Source organism: Ovis aries, chromosome 11 (genome assembly GCF_016772045.2).
Source record: "Ovis aries strain OAR_USU_Benz2616 breed Rambouillet chromosome 11, ARS-UI_Ramb_v3.0, whole genome shotgun sequence".
NCBI lineage: Eukaryota > Metazoa > Chordata > Mammalia > Artiodactyla > Bovidae > Ovis > Ovis aries.
Window position 1 is genome coordinate 48,405,086 of NC_056064.1, and position 20,396 is coordinate 48,425,481.

The 20,396-nt window shown below is 41.0% G+C and overlaps 2 protein-coding genes across 4 annotated transcripts in view; one reads left to right on the top strand and one right to left on the bottom strand.

Annotated features, from left to right (window-relative positions):
• Positions 1-621: 621 nt before the first annotated feature.
• DDX5 (DEAD-box helicase 5) lies at positions 622-7,047 on the bottom strand. The gene is made up of 13 exons (XM_004013032.5): positions 6,834-7,047; positions 5,489-5,654; positions 5,209-5,305; positions 4,991-5,124; positions 4,808-4,873; positions 4,429-4,570; positions 4,184-4,344; positions 3,911-4,083; positions 3,478-3,588; positions 3,161-3,222; positions 3,009-3,068; positions 1,527-1,751; positions 622-1,328 (listed from the first exon to the last, which is right to left on the bottom strand). The coding sequence occupies exons 1-13, from the start codon at positions 6,875-6,877 to the stop codon at positions 925-927; spliced, it is 1,845 nt and encodes a 614-aa protein (XP_004013081.1). The 5' UTR covers positions 6,878-7,047; the 3' UTR covers positions 622-924.
• A 770-nt stretch (positions 7,048-7,817) lies between these two features.
• The window catches only part of CEP95 (centrosomal protein 95), a 36,570-nt gene continuing 23,991 nt past the window's right edge, over positions 7,818-20,396 (top strand). For all 3 annotated transcript variants that reach the window (XM_015098877.4, XM_015098878.4, XM_027974333.3), the window contains exons 1-6: positions 7,818-7,933; positions 9,484-9,612; positions 11,131-11,238; positions 13,711-13,821; positions 18,045-18,150; positions 19,493-19,608. In XM_015098877.4, the coding sequence (XP_014954363.2) occupies positions 7,915-7,933; positions 9,484-9,612; positions 11,131-11,238; positions 13,711-13,821; positions 18,045-18,150; positions 19,493-19,608 (589 nt within the window). In that variant the 5' untranslated portion in view covers positions 7,818-7,914. The remainder of the gene's footprint in view (positions 7,934-9,483; positions 9,613-11,130; positions 11,239-13,710; positions 13,822-18,044; positions 18,151-19,492; positions 19,609-20,396) is intronic.

Sequence of the window (20,396 nt, forward strand, 5' to 3'; positions counted from 1 at the left end):
ATCCTCCAGAGTTCCCTCAATTACTGGGCATTCATGACTCCTAGTTTGACTAGTTAAGAGCCCCAGGAGGCCTATGAAGACTAGTGTTTCTGTACTACCCCTGGCAGGAGAACACAGAACATGAATTCAATCTTAGCTTGTGGCCAACCATCTTGAAGGGTGTAGTCTTTCAGCCTCAGTAATTAATAGTACAGCCCGGAGCAAATATAATCTCTCGAAAAGTTATTTGAAGACTTTTCCCAAATTACAAATTTGCAAAAGGAACAAAGTCATCCATATTCTCACTAAGCAATCTAAGTTAAGGGTGGGGCTATACACTTGTTCCCTGTTTTAGTATCTCCTTTCACCATTTAAATGACTATTTAAATGACTCACCTGATTTGGGGAGGCACCAAAAGAAAGCCTTTATGTAATTTAGCTAGAACTGCTAATCAACCTAAATCAATTGAATTTTAGTCCTTGCAATAGGAATAGATCACTTTAAGGGCCTTCTGATCTCCCCACTTCCCAAAATGAAATTATAGAAAGGAGCAGTCAATTTTAGTTTTATGACTAAAAAAGACCATCTAAGCAGTTTTACATGACATTATATATGTAAAATAAAGTACCATTTCCACTTAATTCAGTCTTCAAATATTTTTTATTGGAAGGCCATGCATTGCCTTCATTTATTGTATTTCAAATCACTGTACATTTACTTTTGTGAAAACACTGCCTGCATTTTCTAGTACAAAAAAAACCTAAAAATTGTTTCAGGAATGTAGAGAAATATCCAACTTAAATAGCGAAAAAGTGCACCATAATTACTGCTGCACTGCAGTCATTTCTGCATTTCCCATGTTTCTTAAATAACTATCTTGTCTGATAACACACAATATAAAGAGCAATTATGAAAAACAGACATTTACATATACTTCTAAAGTCTTATTGAGAATATCCTGTTGGCATCGGATAACCAATCATAGGCGCAGCTGCAGTAGCAGGATATGCATATGCCTGTTGGTTCATACCATTGTGCATATTTGGAACGTTACTTCCATATTGCTGAGTGCTATCATAACCGTTCTGGTAAGTCCCTGTTGGATTACCAGTCCTAAAACTGGTCTGTATACCAGCAGACACGAAATTACTTCCAAAGCTCCCATTGGTGTAATTTGCAGCACTGTAAACACCATTCTGAGTTTTTGCCCCAAAATCTCTCTTAAGCAGACTAGAGTAACCGCGGTCATAATTTTCCCTGTCTCTAAATGTATTAAATCCACCCCTTTTGCCCGCAGAGTATCTGTCCCGCCGGTCATCCTTCATGCCTCCTCTACCCCTGGATCGACCTGTCAAGAAAAAAATTGCCAACTGGTTATTTCCATGGAACCAATCATTACTAACACAGAAAAGAATCTGGTAGCTCTATTTCAGAATATCTTCTCAACTCCTTTCTGCCCTCACCCACCAATGCCATTCAAATAGACTTGTTAACAATCATGTGACTCCACACCCACCAACATGTCTTTACCAAAGGTTGGTCTTACCTGAACCTCTGTCTTCGACCAACTGAAGCAACTTAGGATTAATTGCTTGATTAGCTTCCCGAAGCACAGAGATAAGGTCGCTCACTTGCTTTATGTTATTAGGTGTAAAGAAAGTGTATGCTGTGCCTGTTTTGGTACTGCGAGCAGTTCTTCCAATTCGATGAATATAATCCTCTGAGGAGTTAGGGTAGTCATAATTGATGACAAATTTCACATCTTCCACATCTGTAAGGTGTTGCAGTGTGGCAAAATAGCAATGTACAGGGTTTTGCACACCACAACAGCCAGACCAAAAATAAAAAGTTAGACAATTGTATTCCCAAGAAGGTATGGGCTGCAAAAAATACAGTTAAAATGGTTATCCATTCCCTGTAGGAATACCATTGAGGTTGAAAGTGGGGAAGAAAAAAAAACAAAGAAAAAGCACACGTCATCTGTATACCTTATTACCCACCCAATGATGGAGCGTGTCAAAAGGACGTGTGTATTTCCTAACATTCCCAAATTAGCAAGTCCCCTTACAGATCATCAAGTGACATCTGAATGCTTCTGCGCAGTAGGGCCACTTAAAAGTTCACAGCAACCTCCTTGTGTGCTCTCATTTTGAGGACCTTTCATCAAAAATGTACATGGTCCTTTGCGTTACACACTCATCAGAAGTTCAAAATTCTGGCCACACTGCTTGTCTTGCCAAGACCTTACAACCGCAGCTGCAAGAAAAACATACCTGTCCCCCAAAAGTTGTTTTTATGCACTGTGTCTCGTCTAGGCAAGCGCTTCCAAGAAGCCAGGATTCACTTGAGAATGTGTCTCTCTCTGGCAGGTCTCGACATGACGACTACTGTGTAGGTGAGGGAGGAACTTTCAAAGCACTGCTTTTTTTTCCCACTGACTATGTGTGAGAAGTTGCTCCTGCTCTAGATCTTATGTGCCAGTACTCACCAATTTGTAAAAGGCTTTTAGTACCTTTTAAAGCTGCTCTCTCCATTTCAAACTTGAACAAAAATTTCATTGAACATTGAAGTTTGGAAATATTTCTTCGACATTTCAGCAAACTCACTGAAACTCAAAGACCCACAGATCACAGTAAACAGTTTGAAACAATGCTGTACCATGGCAGTCATGCAAAGCATGGGACAGAAGAAATACCACGGCAGTGAACTGTGAGGATAACTTCCATTTTTTTCCCCCGGAGAGAACAGTTTACGGGGCAGAGGTGGTATGTTCTGCCTTTTGAAGATTACTGGCACACTTTCAGCTTTTCACCTCTCTAATCGACTGGAAGCAGCCAGCCGATCACTAGTCCTCCATCCCCCTCGAGTCCTCCGATTGTCATGCCTAGGCCTTGCCACAAAGACTGCACCTTTATATGAAAAAAACTTAGAAAAAATGCAGAGGTTAAAGAAAGCAATAAACTTTCTTTAAAAAAATTATATGGGTATCTTCTGGGAAACCAAGCCATGAATTCGAGTTTGTACTAACCTAGCCCTCTGGAGGCCACATCTGTAGCAATCAGAATAGGAGCCTTTCCATGTTTGAATTCTGCAAAGGAAGGCACATATATAGCCATCAATATGAATGGTATTCTAAGTCTTTGGGGGGTGGGGGTGGGACCCCACACTTAAAATACTTACCATTTAGAACCCAGTCACGTTCCTGTTGACTCTTGTCACCATGGATACCCATGGCAGGCCACCTAAATTAAAGAAAAGTTACATTAAGAGACTGGCATTTAAAACCTTGTAGATTTTAACCATGTGCTTTAACCTTTTTGGTCACAAACCCTTTTAACTCCATCTGAAATAAGGTATACAGTCTTTCCTATACATGTATACTACCCGATAATTTCCATCTTTGAAACTCAGAACTATCAACCCTGATTAAACTTTGCCCCTTCTCCTGAACTCAGCTCTAATCAATATCTGCTTTAGTGGAGGACAACCACACATACCCATCTCTCCTCATTTTTCTAGTCAGCTCATCACATCTTCTTTTGGTTTCAACAAAAACAATGGTTTTATTCTCCTTTTCACTCATGATCTCTTCCATTAGACGAATAAGCCTTGAAAGAAAAAATATTCTCAATTTTTTAAGAAGTTCATGGTTATGAACGAAACACCAACTTTTACTCACAGGGCTACAAGAGAACACCTGCTTAACCCTTTTAACCATTCTACCCTTTACCCTTAAACCACAAGACAATACTCTTTCTGTTAAGAATATAAAAAATAGTAATAGCCAATTACCTGAAGGAAGCAAAACAATTTTGAGCATGACAGATTTCAAATTAGCATTTAGATTCCACCCAACTGAAAGTCATTTTTAAGATAACTTGTGAAACAGTGACTCAACTTGTAAAGTTGTCTTCAGAGTTAGTCACTTACTTTTCATCCTTTTCTACGTCATGACACACATCCACAATCTGAAGAATGTTGTGATTTGCACTCAGTTCCAGTGCACCAATGTTTATATGAATATAGTCTTTCAGGAAATCTTCAGCAAGCTGTCTTACTTCTTTTGGCCAAGTAGCACTCCACATTAGGGTTTGCCTATCAGGCTACAGATTTTTAGATTAAAAAAAAAAAAAAACCATTGTATTTCAAGAACAAATTTACAGCTTAGTTTGAAGACATGATAACATTTAAAAGGGCACTCACTCTGATCTGGTCCACAATCTTCCTTATTTGGGGTTCAAATCCCATATCAAGCATTCTATCTGCTTCATCAAGGACAAGGTAGGTGGTTCTTCTTAGATTGGTTTTCCCACATTCTAAAAAGTCTATCAGTCTTCCAGGTGTTGCAATACAGATTTCCACACCTTTAATTAAACACACAAAAGTTACCATGACATCCAGAACTTCCTGCATGATCAGTGACAAATAAAACCTTTTTGGTTACATACCTCTCTCCAAATCACGTATTTGTGGTCCCTTGGGAGCACCACCATAAATGCAAGTAGACTTCAAGCGACATGCTCTACAGTATTCAGCAGCTACTTGCTGCACCTGTTGGGCCAGTTCCCGAGTAGGTGCCAGCACCAAGCACTAAGGAAAGAGAAAGTGGAACACCTTTAGGAGACCCCTGAATTCTAGTTTTGAAGTGCTAATTTACTGTTGCTACACTAGCAGATGATATACATTGTCAATACCCAAAGCAGCTTTGTCCCTTCCTACACTGAAAAACATAACCTTCCATATAAAACCACCAGAATTTTCTTTTGCTGTATATTCTACAAATCTCTACGCTGTTAACCAAGTTAAGAGAATACAATGTACACTTACAATAGGCCCATCACCTCTCTCTAGGAATGGTTGATGATTGATGTGGACAATGGCAGGCAGCAAATACTATACAAAAGAAAAGCAAACAAAAAAAGCCATATTAAAAACACTTCTGGTTTCTTTTAATTCCCAACCCATTTTTCTTCAGGACCTGTCACCTAACTCAAAGTTTCCCAAACTTACAGACAAAGTCTTCCCAGATCCAGTTTGTGCTACCCCAACCATATCCAATCCACTCAGAGCAACCGGCCATCCCTGAGCTTGAATAGCTGTGGGTTCAGTGAAGTTCTGCCTTGCAATCACATCCATGACATTTGCTGTAATGTTAAGAATTAAGTAAACGTCAATAATGCCATGAGAAAGGGATTTTTTTTTTTAAGGTGGGGAAAACTAGCACTTACCAGGGAAGTTTGCCTCATAAAAATTCAGGACTGGCTTTGGGCAGTTATGACCTCTAACTGTAATTTCCTTGCTTCTTCTGTATGTCTCCACCTCTTGCTACAAAAGAAATTTATAAAATTCAGTTATCTCACGAGGACTCCCCCTAACTAAACACACGACCAACACACCCCTAAGTTAATAATTATCAACATTAACATTCCTTTAAGTTTGCAAGACATTTCTAGTCAAACTTAAATGTCACTGAGTTACAAGCTGAAAAAACCACATGAAATTACTCACTGCTGTACGCCTAGCCAAATCGGGGTGTTCTTGATAAAAATTCTTCTCAAACTTGGGCAGCTCATCAAGATTCCACTTCTTTTTAACCAGTTTCTCTCCAGGGTTTCCAAACTTCTTTCCAGATAAGGGCCCTGCCCTACTACCTCCAAATCGAGGAGCACCAAACCTAAAATTTGAGGGGAAAAAAAATTGCATTTTCAAACATGTACAGACTTATTTTACCATCCCTGCGCACATGCTAAAACTCAATGAAAGATTCTGGAGATGCAAGTGCTGTCCTCAGTGATGGTCATTCTTTCAAAAGCCAGTTAGTACTACATCTCCCTCATTTCCCGTTACACGAAGTACACACCATTGAAAACAAATCAACAGCCCGGGATTTACTAGGTTGGAAACTGGCTGGCCAAGCTCTAGGAGTTCAGATACAAGGACAAACAACAGCTGGTGGATACTACTCTTTCACACAAGCGAAAGAATTAAATGCCAAAAAAAAATAAAGCAGAAGCTTAACACAGATGTTACTTAGCACCTGTCCTGAACCAAGAGCTCTGATTTTAATAGGTAGCGGAACAACACAGGTAAGTGAGTGCAGAACACGGCGGGTGGCTCGGGGACAGTTAGGCAAGCCAATCGAGTTGGGGGGATCCCTCAAAACGGTTTCCTACCAAGGTAGCAAAATTATATAACGAAAGGAAAACGAGGAGGAGGAGCCGGAGACTACCGGGGGAGGAGTCCCGGCCCGGGCGGAGTCCTTCGGGCGGCGTTCCCGCTGGGGCGGCGCTTCCCCCTTTGTCTCGCATTTCTCTCTGCGCCACATTTTCTCGACGCTGCCATTTTGAGCTCCTCCGCCGGGCGGGGTAACAAAGGCGCCGCCGCCATGTCCGCCGCCGGCATTTTGTACCCACGGCTCGGCCACATGGCCGATTCCCGCGGCACCGGCCACCCTCCAACCCTCGCCGCATTAACGGCTTCGGAGGCGGCCCCCTCGGCACCCACAGAACCCCCAGATTCCTTAAAATTCCTGTAAGCTTACACCTAATAGTGGCGACTTCGCCTCAAAGCGCTGCGCTTTCCTCCCCTCAAAAAATGTGCTCGAAATTCTCCGAACAGTTGCCAAATCATCAAGGCCCCGATACCCCCTCCAAAACAAAAAAGAATCTTGAGGACCGTTAACATGAAAAGTCCAGGTTTGGACAAATAACAAAATGGCGCAAGCCCTTTTCGATGGCGGAGGCCCGAGAATAGTCTTTAGAAGCCGAGTTGCCCCCGCCACCCCACCCCCGCAACCCTCATCGGTCTCCCATCCCCCACCCGCCGGGCCTGACAGGTCGGTTCCCACACTCACCCTCGATCCCGGCCACGGTCTCGGTCACTCGAATAACCCGACATGGCGTCAATGGTTGCGGTTGGCGGGAAGCGAAGCGGAGAGAATCGGGTGCGACGAGTCGCTGGAGGTGGCTCCGGCGACGGCAAAGCCTTGCGGGGGCGGCAGCGGCGGAGGGACGACGATGACAGAAGCCAAGGCTGCCCAACAAGAGACCGGTGGAAATGAATGAGGTGCCGGCCGCGTCCCGGCAGCCGGTTTTATAGCCTGGCCCGCCTCCTCCGCCGCAGAGAATGCTGGGAGCCGCTCTATGACCTAATCACTCCGCCCCTGCGCAGAGCTATTAACGCCTGCCGGCGTTCCGGGATCCGCCATTTTCTCGCCCCTCCCCCCGGGCCCTTTGCCGACTTTTCGCCCCTTTCAAGGATAGGACCCGCCCCCACCCCGCGGTCCTCCACTGGGATGCCTAAGCCTGCACTCTCTTGACTTCACCTTTTTCTGGTCTTTCACACTTCAGGGAAACCACTGCGCCCTTTTCCAGGTCTAGCCCAGACAATAAAATGTCCAGCCCAGGTCAACTCCCTCGGTCCCCTTGAAGATGTTTACGTCTCCAAAGAGCCTTTACACCCATTACTAGGGGCGACAGGAAGGCGGAGCCTGACATTGTCACGTGGCTGCCCCGCCCGCCGAGTGAGCGGGACGCACTACTTCCCCAGTTGGCGTCGGCGGAGGAGTACAAGACGAAATAGCTCACCGGAAGTGCCGTGCTAATGCCCTCGGGAAATCGGCCGGGGCTGTTGGGCGACCCGAACTGTCAAACCCACCCACCCCAGGACCCCTGAGCGGGGTCTGGCTGGTGAAAAATGGTATCTAGAGTTCGCAAACCGCCACCTCGGCACGTGCCGCCAAAGGAAGTACTCCCGCGGTGACCAATCAGCAGCGAGAAGCCGTTTTAACGTCCCTCCCTCCTTCACCGCACCCCTTCCCGGCACTTTCGTTTGCTTCCTCTCCTGTCAGCCCTGGGTCTGCGCCGTGCGGCCCTTTCAGGACGCCGTCCCGCGCGCGCCCGGCTAGGAGTCCGGCGGCGACTTGCCTCCGCGACATGGCCGGCTCAGAGGCTGGTGAGTCTCTGCGTGGAGCCCCGTTTGTGTGTGGGCTCAAGTACCTTTTCAGTCCAAGTCCTGAACGCCCCTCCCCATCTTATCTTGAGGCTTCGGGTGGGTGTGGGCTGCCGGCGGGGCTCGTGAGACAACCCGGTCGTAGTTGGCGGGTTCTCTGGCTGGGGCTTCTTAGTCCCGCTCCCTGGCGCATTCGAAGTTGTCGAGCCTGATTTGGGGCGGGGAGACAAGGGCCCTGCGGCGAGGCCCGCAGCACGCGAGCATGGTGGCTGTAAATGATCAGAAAGTGTCTTTCCCTAGACTAGTATTTTCTAGGGAGTGTGCCCTCTGCTCCTGCACTGCGGAGCCTGAGGCTGAGTATTAGCACTCTAAAAATCTATTGTCATCCCAAAGCGGAATAGTGGTGGATTTTCCCGCTTCAGAGCTTCCTACGGTTACCGGCTTTCTGTAGCGCAGTTTTTGAAAAGAGAGTTGATTGGGTTGTCTAGGACGCTTTCATCTTTTTTTCCAAGACAGCGTTCAAACCGGTTGTCATGGTTTGATCTGCTGTAAATAATGGGCACTGGGAGAGGGAGTTAAGGTGCCTTGACACGCCCTCACATACACATGTTTATTTCTGGAACATACTGAAGATAACGTGCACAATAAAAGAACTTGCCCCTTAATCGCCAATTATTTCAGGGAACAAGTGTTTCAGGTTTGCTACATTACCTTTGGTTGAGAAGCCCTTGAAATAATTTGGCTAATCCCAACGGAGGGGTGATACACAGGAAACTTCGATAGGGTTAGTAATGTGCTAGCTCTGAATTTAAAGGCGTTTTTATGAATTTCCCATGTCTGTTTTCATATACGTCAAGTGTAATTAAAAATAGAACTAACAAATCCAGTAGTGTTGGTGCCATTACTCTAGTTCTTCACAGGCTAGATTAATCACCACCTATTTGGGCAGCAGAGAAATTCCAACTTGCACAAGATAATTGGGTTAAAAACATGACTAATGCTATAGGGAGTTTGAAGCAACATCCATTAATTAGTTTCTAGTAGCCTGAGATTTATCATTAATAAACTGTCTTGTTTGTGACATCCTGTTTACTTGTAAATGTGTTGAAAAAACATCTACCTGTGGTTAGTAAAATGAGATCTATGGCAAGTAACTTAAGATTTTAGGTTGCAGCAGTGAAAATTGAATTTGCATCATAGTTTTGACTAAATTGAAATTAGAGCTTTTTGGAAGTCATCCCAAGAAATTAAATACAGCTTTTCAAAAATCACCCCTAGTTCAGTGGTTAGGGCTCCACCTTCCAGTGCAGAGGATGCAGATGTGATCCTTGTTAAGGGATTTAAGATCCCTTATGCTGTAGGGTGTAGCCAAAAAAATTATTTTTAATTGAAAAAAAAATCACCTAGGAGGGTCTTCGAAATTCTCTAACAATCAGATTCCTTATCTTCTATTGAATTTAGTGTCTGTGTTTGTGGAGGTTATTTTTTAAAGAAATGTGTTTAATTTTTTCCTAGTATTAGTTAGACTAATCTTTTCCCTCCTTTCCCAACAGAGTGGATAACTATTGCCAATAATCTTCTTTTGAAATGTCACATACACCTGAGGATTCGAGAACTAGAAGACTGTGATGCTAATGTTTTTATTGCTCTTTATCAATCCATTTTGGGAGAAAAGGTACCAGGTAAGAATGCTTAAAAGCAGGAATAATAGTGTCTATATAGTGTCTATATCTTAAGCCAGATGTTTCTAGTGCTTTTTAGTTAGATCTTATATATAAAGTTTTGAGATTTCTCTTTGTATCTTGTTTTTATCTAAATAATAGCATTCATTGCCTTAATAAATATCTTAGGAGACCCACTTATAGTAACTGCCTTGGTCATCAACTGGTTTAATCATTCATAATGTCGTGTGAAAGTCGCACCTTCTCTGTAAATGTACCTGCATGGGTTCTAAGAAAGTGAAAGAAAGAAAGGGAAGTCACGCATTCGTGTCCGACTCTTTGCGACCCCATGAACTGTAACCTACCAGGCTCCTCTGTCCATGGGATGCTCCGGGCAAGAATACTGGAGTGGGTTGCCATTTCCTTCTTCAGGGGATCTTCCCAACCCAGGGATCGAATCCTGGTCGCCTGCATTGCGGGCAGATACTTTACCGTCTGAGCCACGAGGGAAGCATGGGTTCTAAAATTGAATTTGAAGACTTGTTGAGTCTTGGTATTTAACCAATGTTATGGATAAGAATTGTTTGTCCTGTGTTCCTGGTTGAGTATCTCAGAGTCCTTATCCATAGATTGCTCTGCTACTTCTCTATCTTTGTATTGTTTATAACTGTTAAGCACTAAAGCTCTGTACAATCTCTCTTCGATCCATTGTTATGAGTCAGTGCCCTCATCACTTCCTGGAATAATGGGATAGCCTCCAGCTGGTATCTTTATTACTAGTCTCTTAGAGTACAGAAGTGAAGTCGCTCAGTTGTGTCTGACTTTTTGCAACCCCATGGACTATAGTCTACCATGGGATTTTCCAGGCAAGAATACTAGAGTGGGTTGCCATTTGGACATGTAGTTATTGAATCAGTCTTTTAAAATACTTATTTCATCTTTCCCCAAGACAGTTATCTTCCTCAATACAAGAGGAGAAACTCCAAATTTAAGTTGTTATTAAGATCTTTCTGTTCTGATCTATACTGATCTTAAAAGCCTTTATGCCAATAATTCCCAATAGCTTGCTTTAACAGCACATATATGAATCCTCCTTTCACACCTGTTGTGGAAAGCAGCCTGGGGTTATGGGTTAAAGTCCCAACTCACGGGTTCTCTCTTGTTAGAGTAATAGTATCTCCTTGAATTTATGGATCTATTTAGCTTTCTTTAGCATGGCACTTATTATGGAGCATGTTCATATATGTGTTGTGTATGTGTGTGTGTTAGTCGCCCAGTTGTGTCTGACTCTCTGCGACCCCATGGACTGGAGCCCACCAGGCTCCTCTGCCCACTGGAGTTGGTTGCCATTTCCTTCTCCATATATATGTTGATTGACTATATATTCAACCAATAAAGATTCCACTTTGTGGAATTCAGGTTCTGTTTATCTGTATGTTATAGCCCACTCTGGGCAGAGCTCAGAGGCCTGGTCAGAGACAGGTAGATGAAGACTTGGACTTGCATAGGGTGCAAAATTACATAGTTTTTTCCCCACAGATCTCATAGCTCTTCCCAGGAATCAAGAGGATGAAGCTCACAATGTACAAGCAGTGATTGATTCACTAGCTTTGGATTACCTACAGGTCAGCCTGTCTCACATAACAGGTTGGTATGTATTAATCATCGTTTAATTTTGGATTTCACTACAATATTTTGTTGGATAGAACTTGGCCTTGTTTTACCAAATGAGTAAGGTTGTGAAATAGACCAAACAACAAGACTGAACCAAGACAATTCGCTGGTATAGTTAAGACGACATCCTTAAAAGCTTTTCCAGGAGAGTCATACATTGAGTTTGGGATAGGTCAGAATCCTAGCTGGTAATTTGAACTGTGTTTTGTTGTTGTTACTACTTTATAGTTACCATTCTGTTTGTTTGTAGTAACTAAAAATCAGAAACACCTGAGTGTCCATTGATAGGGACAGGTTAAGTAAATTACTATAGTTCCTTATAGGGAACTACTCTATAGCTATAAAAGATAATTGATGATGCTCTTTATATATCAATAAAATGTTCCATATTCATGAAATGATCTCTAATATATATTGTATGAGAAAAATATGATGTAGTCATAATGCTGATTTGCAGAATATGCTATTATTTGTAAAAACAAATTCAGAAGTTATATGCAGTTGATTGAATGCAGAAGGACTCTCTAGAAGTACACGTAAGAAAATTAATTCTGATTGCCTCCAATGAGATAAACTGGACAAAGGTGGGATGAGATTTTTCATTTTATACCCTTTACACTTTTAAAATTTTGAACCATATGAATATATTACCTGTTCGGAATAAAACTGTAAATTGTTTTTCAGCCTTTTTCCAAAACAGTATCCATGCTTACATTCAAAAGCCAAACACAACAAATTCATTTGTAAATCTCTGTTTTGGTAGATAGAAATGAGGGTTATTTCAGTAAATTATTTCAACCTAATGAACAGAGGAAATTTTGGAGACGTGAAACTATCCCTGAATCACTAAGAGAAAGTGTATACTGTTTCATCCTTTTACAGTCGTTAAAAGAGATACATCTTAGTCAGGATGGGACATTTATATCTAATTTTGGTAGTGATAAGAGCAAAATTCTACAGAAATACTGTCTTTAAGTTTTTTAGTGTAGTTCAAGGTGAGTAAGTGTGGTAAATTAGTCTGGGGAAAATTCATTTTGAGGGATAATGTGGGGACTTCCCTGTTCTTTGGAAATGGCTTTCTCTGCCAATTGGGCAATTTTTGGTATTTGTATTTACTGTTTAAACATACTGTATACCAAGATTGTGTCTGCTTATAGAACTTCTGGTGTGTGAAGTTGCCTCTAACAACTCATACCCACCCCACAGAAAGTTGCAAAACTGCTTACCTCCTGCAGTAGACTGCAAAGCAGCTTTTTACTTCTTGTGTGCTGTTTAAAGCAGTTTCTCCTACACGCTGAAGCACTGCTTTCTGGGCGGATAGTCTTGTTGCTGGGTTGGCAGAGTATGCTCCCCATCCTGGAAACCAGAAGTCTTGGATATGTCCTTGGGGTATGCTTGTGTATCTTGTTAAGCCAGAAAACACAGGGCTTCAAAACAAAACATAGGGCTTAAGATTTCTGTTTAGTTGTTTTAAACAGAAAAAAAACTAACATTGACTGTCTTTACTGGAGTGTTGTAAAACATCAAATTCCTGGTTTAGTTTTTTTGGGTTTTTTTCTGCATCATGACTAAGGTTATGAATGATTGGATTATCTCAAATATCAAATTTCCACTCTGCCTCTACCATACTTGTTTGAATTCATGCCAAATCTAATCTCCCAAAGGAGAGCCCAAGTGTGTCAGTTTTAAGTTCCATCCATACCTCAGATTGCTCAGAGTCCATTTTAGGTGACATTAATTAAACATGTTAATTTTTCATGCTTTTGCAGCCCATTTCTTGTCAACATTTCAACTTAACATTTATTTTAAAATCTATTTGAGCCAGGTACTGTGCTGGAGACTTTAAACAGTTAGTTTAAATGTTAGTTAGTTTCTAGGTATTAAGTTGGTATAATGGAAGGTAAGGCTGGAGAGCTGGGGTTAAGGTGAGATTAAAAGGAGTTTTATATGCAGGGAACCGGCTCAGTTTTTAATTAAAAAATGGTATAACATGTAGTAAGTGAATAGGAGTTAACCAGTTTTAAAAATTAGGAATTCCTGATGAAGGTGTCTGAAGTTTGTTTTTGTTTTATATTCTCTACTGCTGTTGTCTTCAGAACAAGGCATGCCACCATCATCCCATATTCACCGCTAATAAAATTCAGCTTAATTGTTTTATACTTTAGTATAAATCTTATAGGATGACATTCACTTATTTTGCTTCTTCATAAATGAAGGACTGTGCCAATGAATTACCACCCATAATGTTCAGGACTACATTTTTCAGATACAATCAAGTATCAGGAAATTGATATTTTTAATATTTACACTGTTATTTTTTGTTTTGGGTTAATTTATAATCCTGTGTCCTGAACAATATTTTTACACTGGTATATCCATTTCAAAATCATGAGGCTTTCAATTTCTTGGTTAATTTTTTTTAATAGCTCTGTATTCTGTGTTCAGGAGAAAATATAGTGAAAGGAGATAAAGAATCTATTAAGAATCTTCTAGAAATATTTGATGGGTTGCTGGAGTATCTTACAGAACACATCAGTGAAACATCTCACGAGAAGAGTAAGTTTAAGAATAAAATTTGGCTTTTTTATATTCTGTTATCTCCCTTTTTATCTTTTATCTTTTTGCCTATTTTTGTCCTTAGGAATTAGAATCACTAATACACTGTATCTGACGAATTTAATTGTAAATTAAATTTCAGTTCTCACTGTTGAAGTGGTTGAAAACTCTTTATCTAATCATCACATGCTTTGTCAACTTGGGTATTACTTGTAAACTACTTTAAAGTTAATATATAATAGGAAGCTAAATCTAGTTAAAATTGCTTATTGTCCTATTATTACATGAAATTCCTCACTCAGTAATTCCCATGTCAGAACTGCCATTTTTGTGTAAATTTGGATATTGCCAAGGCATCAACAGAAAGAGTTGGTATGTTTCTGTCTTCATCCTACACCTAGGTTTGTGACAACTTGAATATTTTTTATTTTACTCTTCAGGTAATTCAGTTCCCCAAATTATAACACTTTGTTGTGTGAAATTTTGATTTTATGTTTTTTTATTGCTGTATTATTAATATTTTCCAAAAGTGTTCTGGTTATATGTAAACTGTATCACTAGTGTATAGGAGTTATTCATAATCTTTGACTCCATAAATCCCATTTCTAGGGATTTATCCTGAAGAAATAGTACAGAAGAAAGTTAGGGATTTCCTTGATAGTTAAGTGGCTAAGACTCTGTACTCCCAATACAGGGGCCTGGGTTTGATCCCTGGTCAGAGAACTAGATCCCACAGGCTACATTGAAGATTGAAAAATCCCAGGTGCCGCAACTAAGACCTAATGTAGCCAAATAACATAAAATAAATTTTTTATAAAACGAGTGCTTAGAGGCTTTCATGCACTGTTACTTATCAATGAAAAAAAAAGAACCTATATGTCTTACCAGTTTGGACTGATCAATAAACAATACAGAAGTGCATACAGGTTTCTCCTGCCTCCTGAGAAACCTGTATGCAGGTCAAGAAGCAACAGTTAGAACTGGGCGTGGAACAATGAACTGGCTCCAGATTGGAAAAGGAGTGCATCAGGCTGTGTATTGTCACCCTGCTTATTTAACTTATATTCAGAGTACATCATACAAAATGCCGGGCTGGATGAATCACAAGCTGGAATGAAGATTGCCAGGAGAAAGATCAATAACCTCAGATATGCAGATAACACCACACTTATGGCAGAAAGTGAAGAGGAACTAAAGAGCCTCTTGATGAAAGTGAAAGAGGAGAGTGAAAAAGCTGGTTTAAAACTCAACATTCAAAAAAATGAAGATCATGGCATCCTGTCCCATCACTTTATGGCAGATAGATGGAGAAACAATGGAGACATTGACAGACTATTTTCTTGGGTTTCAAAATCACTGCAGATAGTGACTATAGCCATGAAATTAAAAGATGCTTGCTCCTTGGAAGAAAAGCTATGACCAACCCAGGCAGCATATTAAAAAGATGAGACGTTACTTTGCCAACAGAGGTCCATGTAGTCAAAACTATGGTTTTTCCAGCAGTCATGTATGGATGTGGGAGTTGGACCATAAAGAAGGCTGAGTGCTAAAGGATTGATGCTTTTGAACTGTGGTGTTGGAGAAGACTCTTGAGAGTCCCTTGGACTGCAAGGAGATCAAACCAGTCAATCTTAAAGGAAATCAGTCCTGAATGTTCATTGGAAGGACTGGTGCTAAAGCTGAAGCTCCAGTACTTTGGCCACCTGATACGAAGATAGACCTTATTTGAAAAGCCCCTGACTCTGGGAAAGACTGAGGCAGGAGGAGAAGGGGACAACAGAGGATGAGGTGGTTGGATGGCATCACCGACTCAATGGACATGAGTTTGAACCAGCTCCAGGAGATGGTAAAGGACAGGCAAGCCTGGCGTACTGTCCATGGGGTCGCAAAGAGTCAGACACAACTGAGTTGACTGAACAACAAAAACATTAATATACAGTGAATAATATATAACTCAGAATAGGTTTACTATTGTGAAGTTATCCAAAGCCAGTTTTTAGCAGCCATAGCAATTTATATTGGAGAAGGCAGTGGCACCCCACTCCAGTACTCTTGCCTGGAAAATCCTATGGACGGCGGAGCCTGGTGGGCTGCAGTTCATGAGGTCGCGAAGAGTCAGACACGACTGAGCAACCTCACTTTCACTTTTCACTTTCATGCATTGGAGAAGGAAATGGCAACCCACTCCAGTGTTCATGCCTGGAGAATCCAGGGGAGCCTGGTTTGCTGCTGTCCATGGGGTCCCACAGAGTCAGACACTACTGAAGCGACTTAGCAGCAGGAGCAGCAGCAGCAATTTATATAAATTCTAGTACAAATGAAGACAAAAAATGGGGGCAGGCTCATGATTTCTTAATTCTCACATTGTTGATGCTGATAACTATGCCATGATTATAACATCTGAAATTAGTCTTAAATTCTTTAGAGATAGTTTTCTATCTTTTATCCTTGTTGCTGAAAAGATTTAAAAGCATATAGAGATAAGGCCTAGAAGGAAAGTTTGAAGGATACCCCATACTGTATATTTCTTTTTATTTTAATTTCAAAAAACTTAAGAGTGTGTAATATATTAATATGTTAAATATCAACCTAGGAACACTGGGAAGAGTCAAAGCTGCATGCCATATTTATTGCTGTCAAAGCTATGCTCAAGTTAGGGAGAGTGCCATAAGTACATACGATAAAAAGTGTAACAGAATTGGAAGGGAGTGAATGACATGCAAAAAAAAACCTGACCTAATTCAAGGCTGCCATAGGTATTTCCAATGCTCTATGGTTTTCTAGTCATTTTAGTAGCAAAAGTAAGAGGAAGAAAACTTCCTGTAGGAGATTGATTGATTTGAAACATTCTAGAGGCAGCAGTTTTTATGACATAGTACTTGATTACAGGTAGTGGGGGATGATAATGGGGATGGAGAGGAGGACAGAACTGAGAGATACTTACATGTGAGGCTAGTGAAAAATGAAATGCTGAGTGGGGAATCTTCCCGGGGAGGTCAGGAGGCTATGGTGAGCTTAGTGCTCATAGGAGGGAGTTGCTCTCGTGGAGTTGGAGAATGTTTTCTGAAGTCTGGTCCTCAACTTTGCAGGTCCAGATTTATACAGCAGTATTACCTGGAGCTGGTCAGAATCTCAAAATACCAATTAATAACAGGAAATATTTATTACTAGTCAAGTCAGGTATAGGGCAGTTTCTTCTGAGCTGGTATTATCGTTTACCATTGAAGAACGAGGAATTTGAAGGCAAACTGTGGACTCGGTGCTGCTGCCCACTGTATGACTAAATTTCCACCCTCATGTATGACTGAACCTTTCTAAGCTGCAGTTTTCTCCATCGGAAATTCTTTCACGGTTGTAGGAAAGGTTAATAGATACACATAAATGGTTTAGTACTGAGCCTAGCCCAGAGTTACTACACAATGAAATATTGACTAATGTTGTTAAAATGTTGTTTGGTGAGTATAGAAATAGAAAAAAGTAAGAAGTGGGATGAGAATATGCAGACGGGTAGGTCTGAAATAGGAGATTTCACCCACATACCTCCTAGAATCACTCCCTTAGTTACTGCCACTGTGAAAATGTATTTCTCTAGTATGTTGGGGTAGGAAAAAAGGTTGATAGTCTTCTCTTTTTTTGGCCACTCGGTATGGCATGTGGGATCCTAGTTTCCCGACCAGGGATGAGCCCCTGCAGAAGTGAGAAGTGCAGAGTCTTAACCACTGGATCACCAGGGAATTCCCAAGATTGATAGTCTTAAGGAAAATTTCACCCACGGCCTAATGTGGTCTCTCTCTTTGGTTAGGGCATGACTGTCTGGGAGCTTGAGTTAGGCTGACTCAGTCGTGTTTTTCTGAAGCTACACCCTAGTCATTCTCCCTCAGACATCCCTTACAGATAGAGAGGTGTGAAGAATCCATGACCCTACCACCTAGCTTAAAGAAGAAAACATTGCTAGTACAACCGTAGACTCTGCTTAGAAAGCAGCACTTGTGTTGCTTCTTTGTTGCCCAGGTAGTGCATGCTCATTGCAAGTAACGATTTGGCTCCTGCTTCACTCTCACAGGTGCCTAGTTGACCGGTAAGGGGTTGAGGGTGTTTTGCTGTCCTTAGCTCTATGCTTGCCCTGTAGAGAAATAATTGCATTAACTTGTTTTTTCTTTTTTTAACCTGTGGTGGTTTTTTTTTTTTTTTTTTTTGGTATTGTTTTTATCTGTTCCAAACAGGTGAAACTGGACAGGGTTCTAAAGAATCCCATCGAGGAGACCCTTTGGAAGATCGAGAAAATACTAAAGAATCCACATCATCATGGAAAAGAGTTTCTTTTGAGAGGTAGCTCTCAATGTCTGTGAATTTAATCAAAACAAGTTATGCTTTTCCTTCTACTAAGAGTTAAAATTGCACACAGTATACCAGAATGGCAGCAAAGAACAAAGCTAATGTGAATTTTACTAACTTCTCCTGTTTTAAACCTCCCTGAGAGAGTTTTAAGCACCTTGAGTTATGTATGATCTCAACATTAACCGCCTACTTAATTTAAAACATTTCCTTGATCACCGAAGTAATTTATGTTCCTTGCAGAATACTTGGAAAGTACTTGGAGTAAAAAAGAAGCAAAAAACAAAGAATAAGATGAACTGTATCACTCAGAACTAAATAACTGCTTATTAACATTTTGTTGTAATTTAGTCTTTTTTTAAAAAACTATATTTTTCTTTTGAGATTTAGTCATATTGTCTGTAGAAGTTTGTTTCCTAAATTTTAAAGTTTAACACATCTTTTCCTAACTTGATAAACAATAATGATTTTTTAATCACTGTATAACATACTGTGTGAATGGGGGCATCATAATTTACTAAATCACTCCTCTTCAGTAGAGGTAGTTTTTTTAATATATATTTACTTTTTAAGGTAATACATACTTTAATTTTTCTCCTCTTCTCATATATTTAAGCTGTATTCAAAGTCAAAGACTATGAATGATATAGGGTGATTCAGAGTTGCCACATTACTTTCCCAAAAGGCTGCAAATGTTGGATGCCCACCAGCAGTATAAAAGTGCTGGGTGACTGCACTAGTGGTCGTCCACGGGTATTGTTGCCTATTAAATGCCAGAGTTTCATCGGCAAAATGTCATGTTGTAACAGGCTTGATTATACTTCTGCTAAGTAGAGGTTGAATAGCATACTAAGATTTTCTTTTAAATATCTGATTATTATTTATTTTGTGGAGTCTGTCAGTTTGAAAAGCACAAGAAAGCCTTCTTATGTAAATACAGCACATTGTGGAAAATGTGTCTAAAGAAGACTATCAGAAAATAAATTTGACTTAATTTTTCATTATTAGATTAAAAAATACACAAGTGCAAAAGTAAAACAATAGAAGGATGTTTAGTACAAATTTAATATCCTACCCAGATTCCCTTCACACCCCTAAAGTATCCAATGTTTATTGTTCTCCGTGTGTCTTCTCTTATGCATTTAATCCTTGACACTTTATACACTGCTTTTCCCACCATACATATATCAGATAGGCAGCAAAAGGGAATGGTCCTCACATAGTCTGACCAGTCTGAGCATTCGTAGGCAGGCTGCTTGAAGCAGTTCTCGGGATCCTCTCTGGAAGGGCCCTTGTGGTCAGGCCAGGCCATGAGTAAGTGAGGAAACTCTTTCAGGTGTTCCTTATCGTCTGGGGCATTAGGCTCCTCTTGGGATGGAGATGAAGCAGAATCCACTGGTGAAATAATTAGACTTGGAGACACAGCACACACCTTTTCTCTAAGAAGTAATGGTGAGTAATTAAACTTTAAATATCAGTTATTATTCAGCATACAACTATGAAAATGTAAATAGTTATACTTAGGGGTTTTTAAAAGTTGAGAAGAATAGAGAGCCCTAACTGAATATCAGAATTGAAATTCCAGAATACTACCATTACCCACTAAATATGAACAGTTGTCCAAAATGAGTCAAGTGGGAGTCCCAGGTACATGGGCAAACAGGTGTATGTAAGTTTGTCATGTAATATGTCCGGCTTCCCAAGTGGCAGTAGTGGTGAAGAAGCCGCCTGCCAATGCAGGAGACACAGGAGACGTGGGTCCGATCCCTGGGTCGGGAAGATCCCTTGGAGGAGGGCATGGCAAGCCTCTCCAGTATTCTTGCCTGGAGACCATGGACAGAGGAGCCTGGTGGGCTGTAGTCCCTAGGGTCGCAAAGAATCGGACACGACTGAAGAGACTTAGCACGCGTGAGTGCACATGTGGGACTTGATACCCTAGGAAGAAAACCCTGGGTGCAGCTTCAGTTTAGTCACATTCAGAATACCCACTAAGCATAGTTTTCCAAGCTGGGTGACTCATTTCTCTCCTAGCTTCAACCAAGTCTGTACATCCAGAGGCAGTTTTTCTCCCAGGCTCAGGCCGCATTTCCGACAGTCTGCTGCTGATACAGGCCTGTTTCGAGCCTCTCACCTTGCCGTCCTCCAGCCATCCCATTTCTGTTCTGCTTGTCTTGTTCTTTTCTTGTCATCATATATTGAGTTGACTGAAAAATTCATTTGGGTTTTTACATAAGATGGTA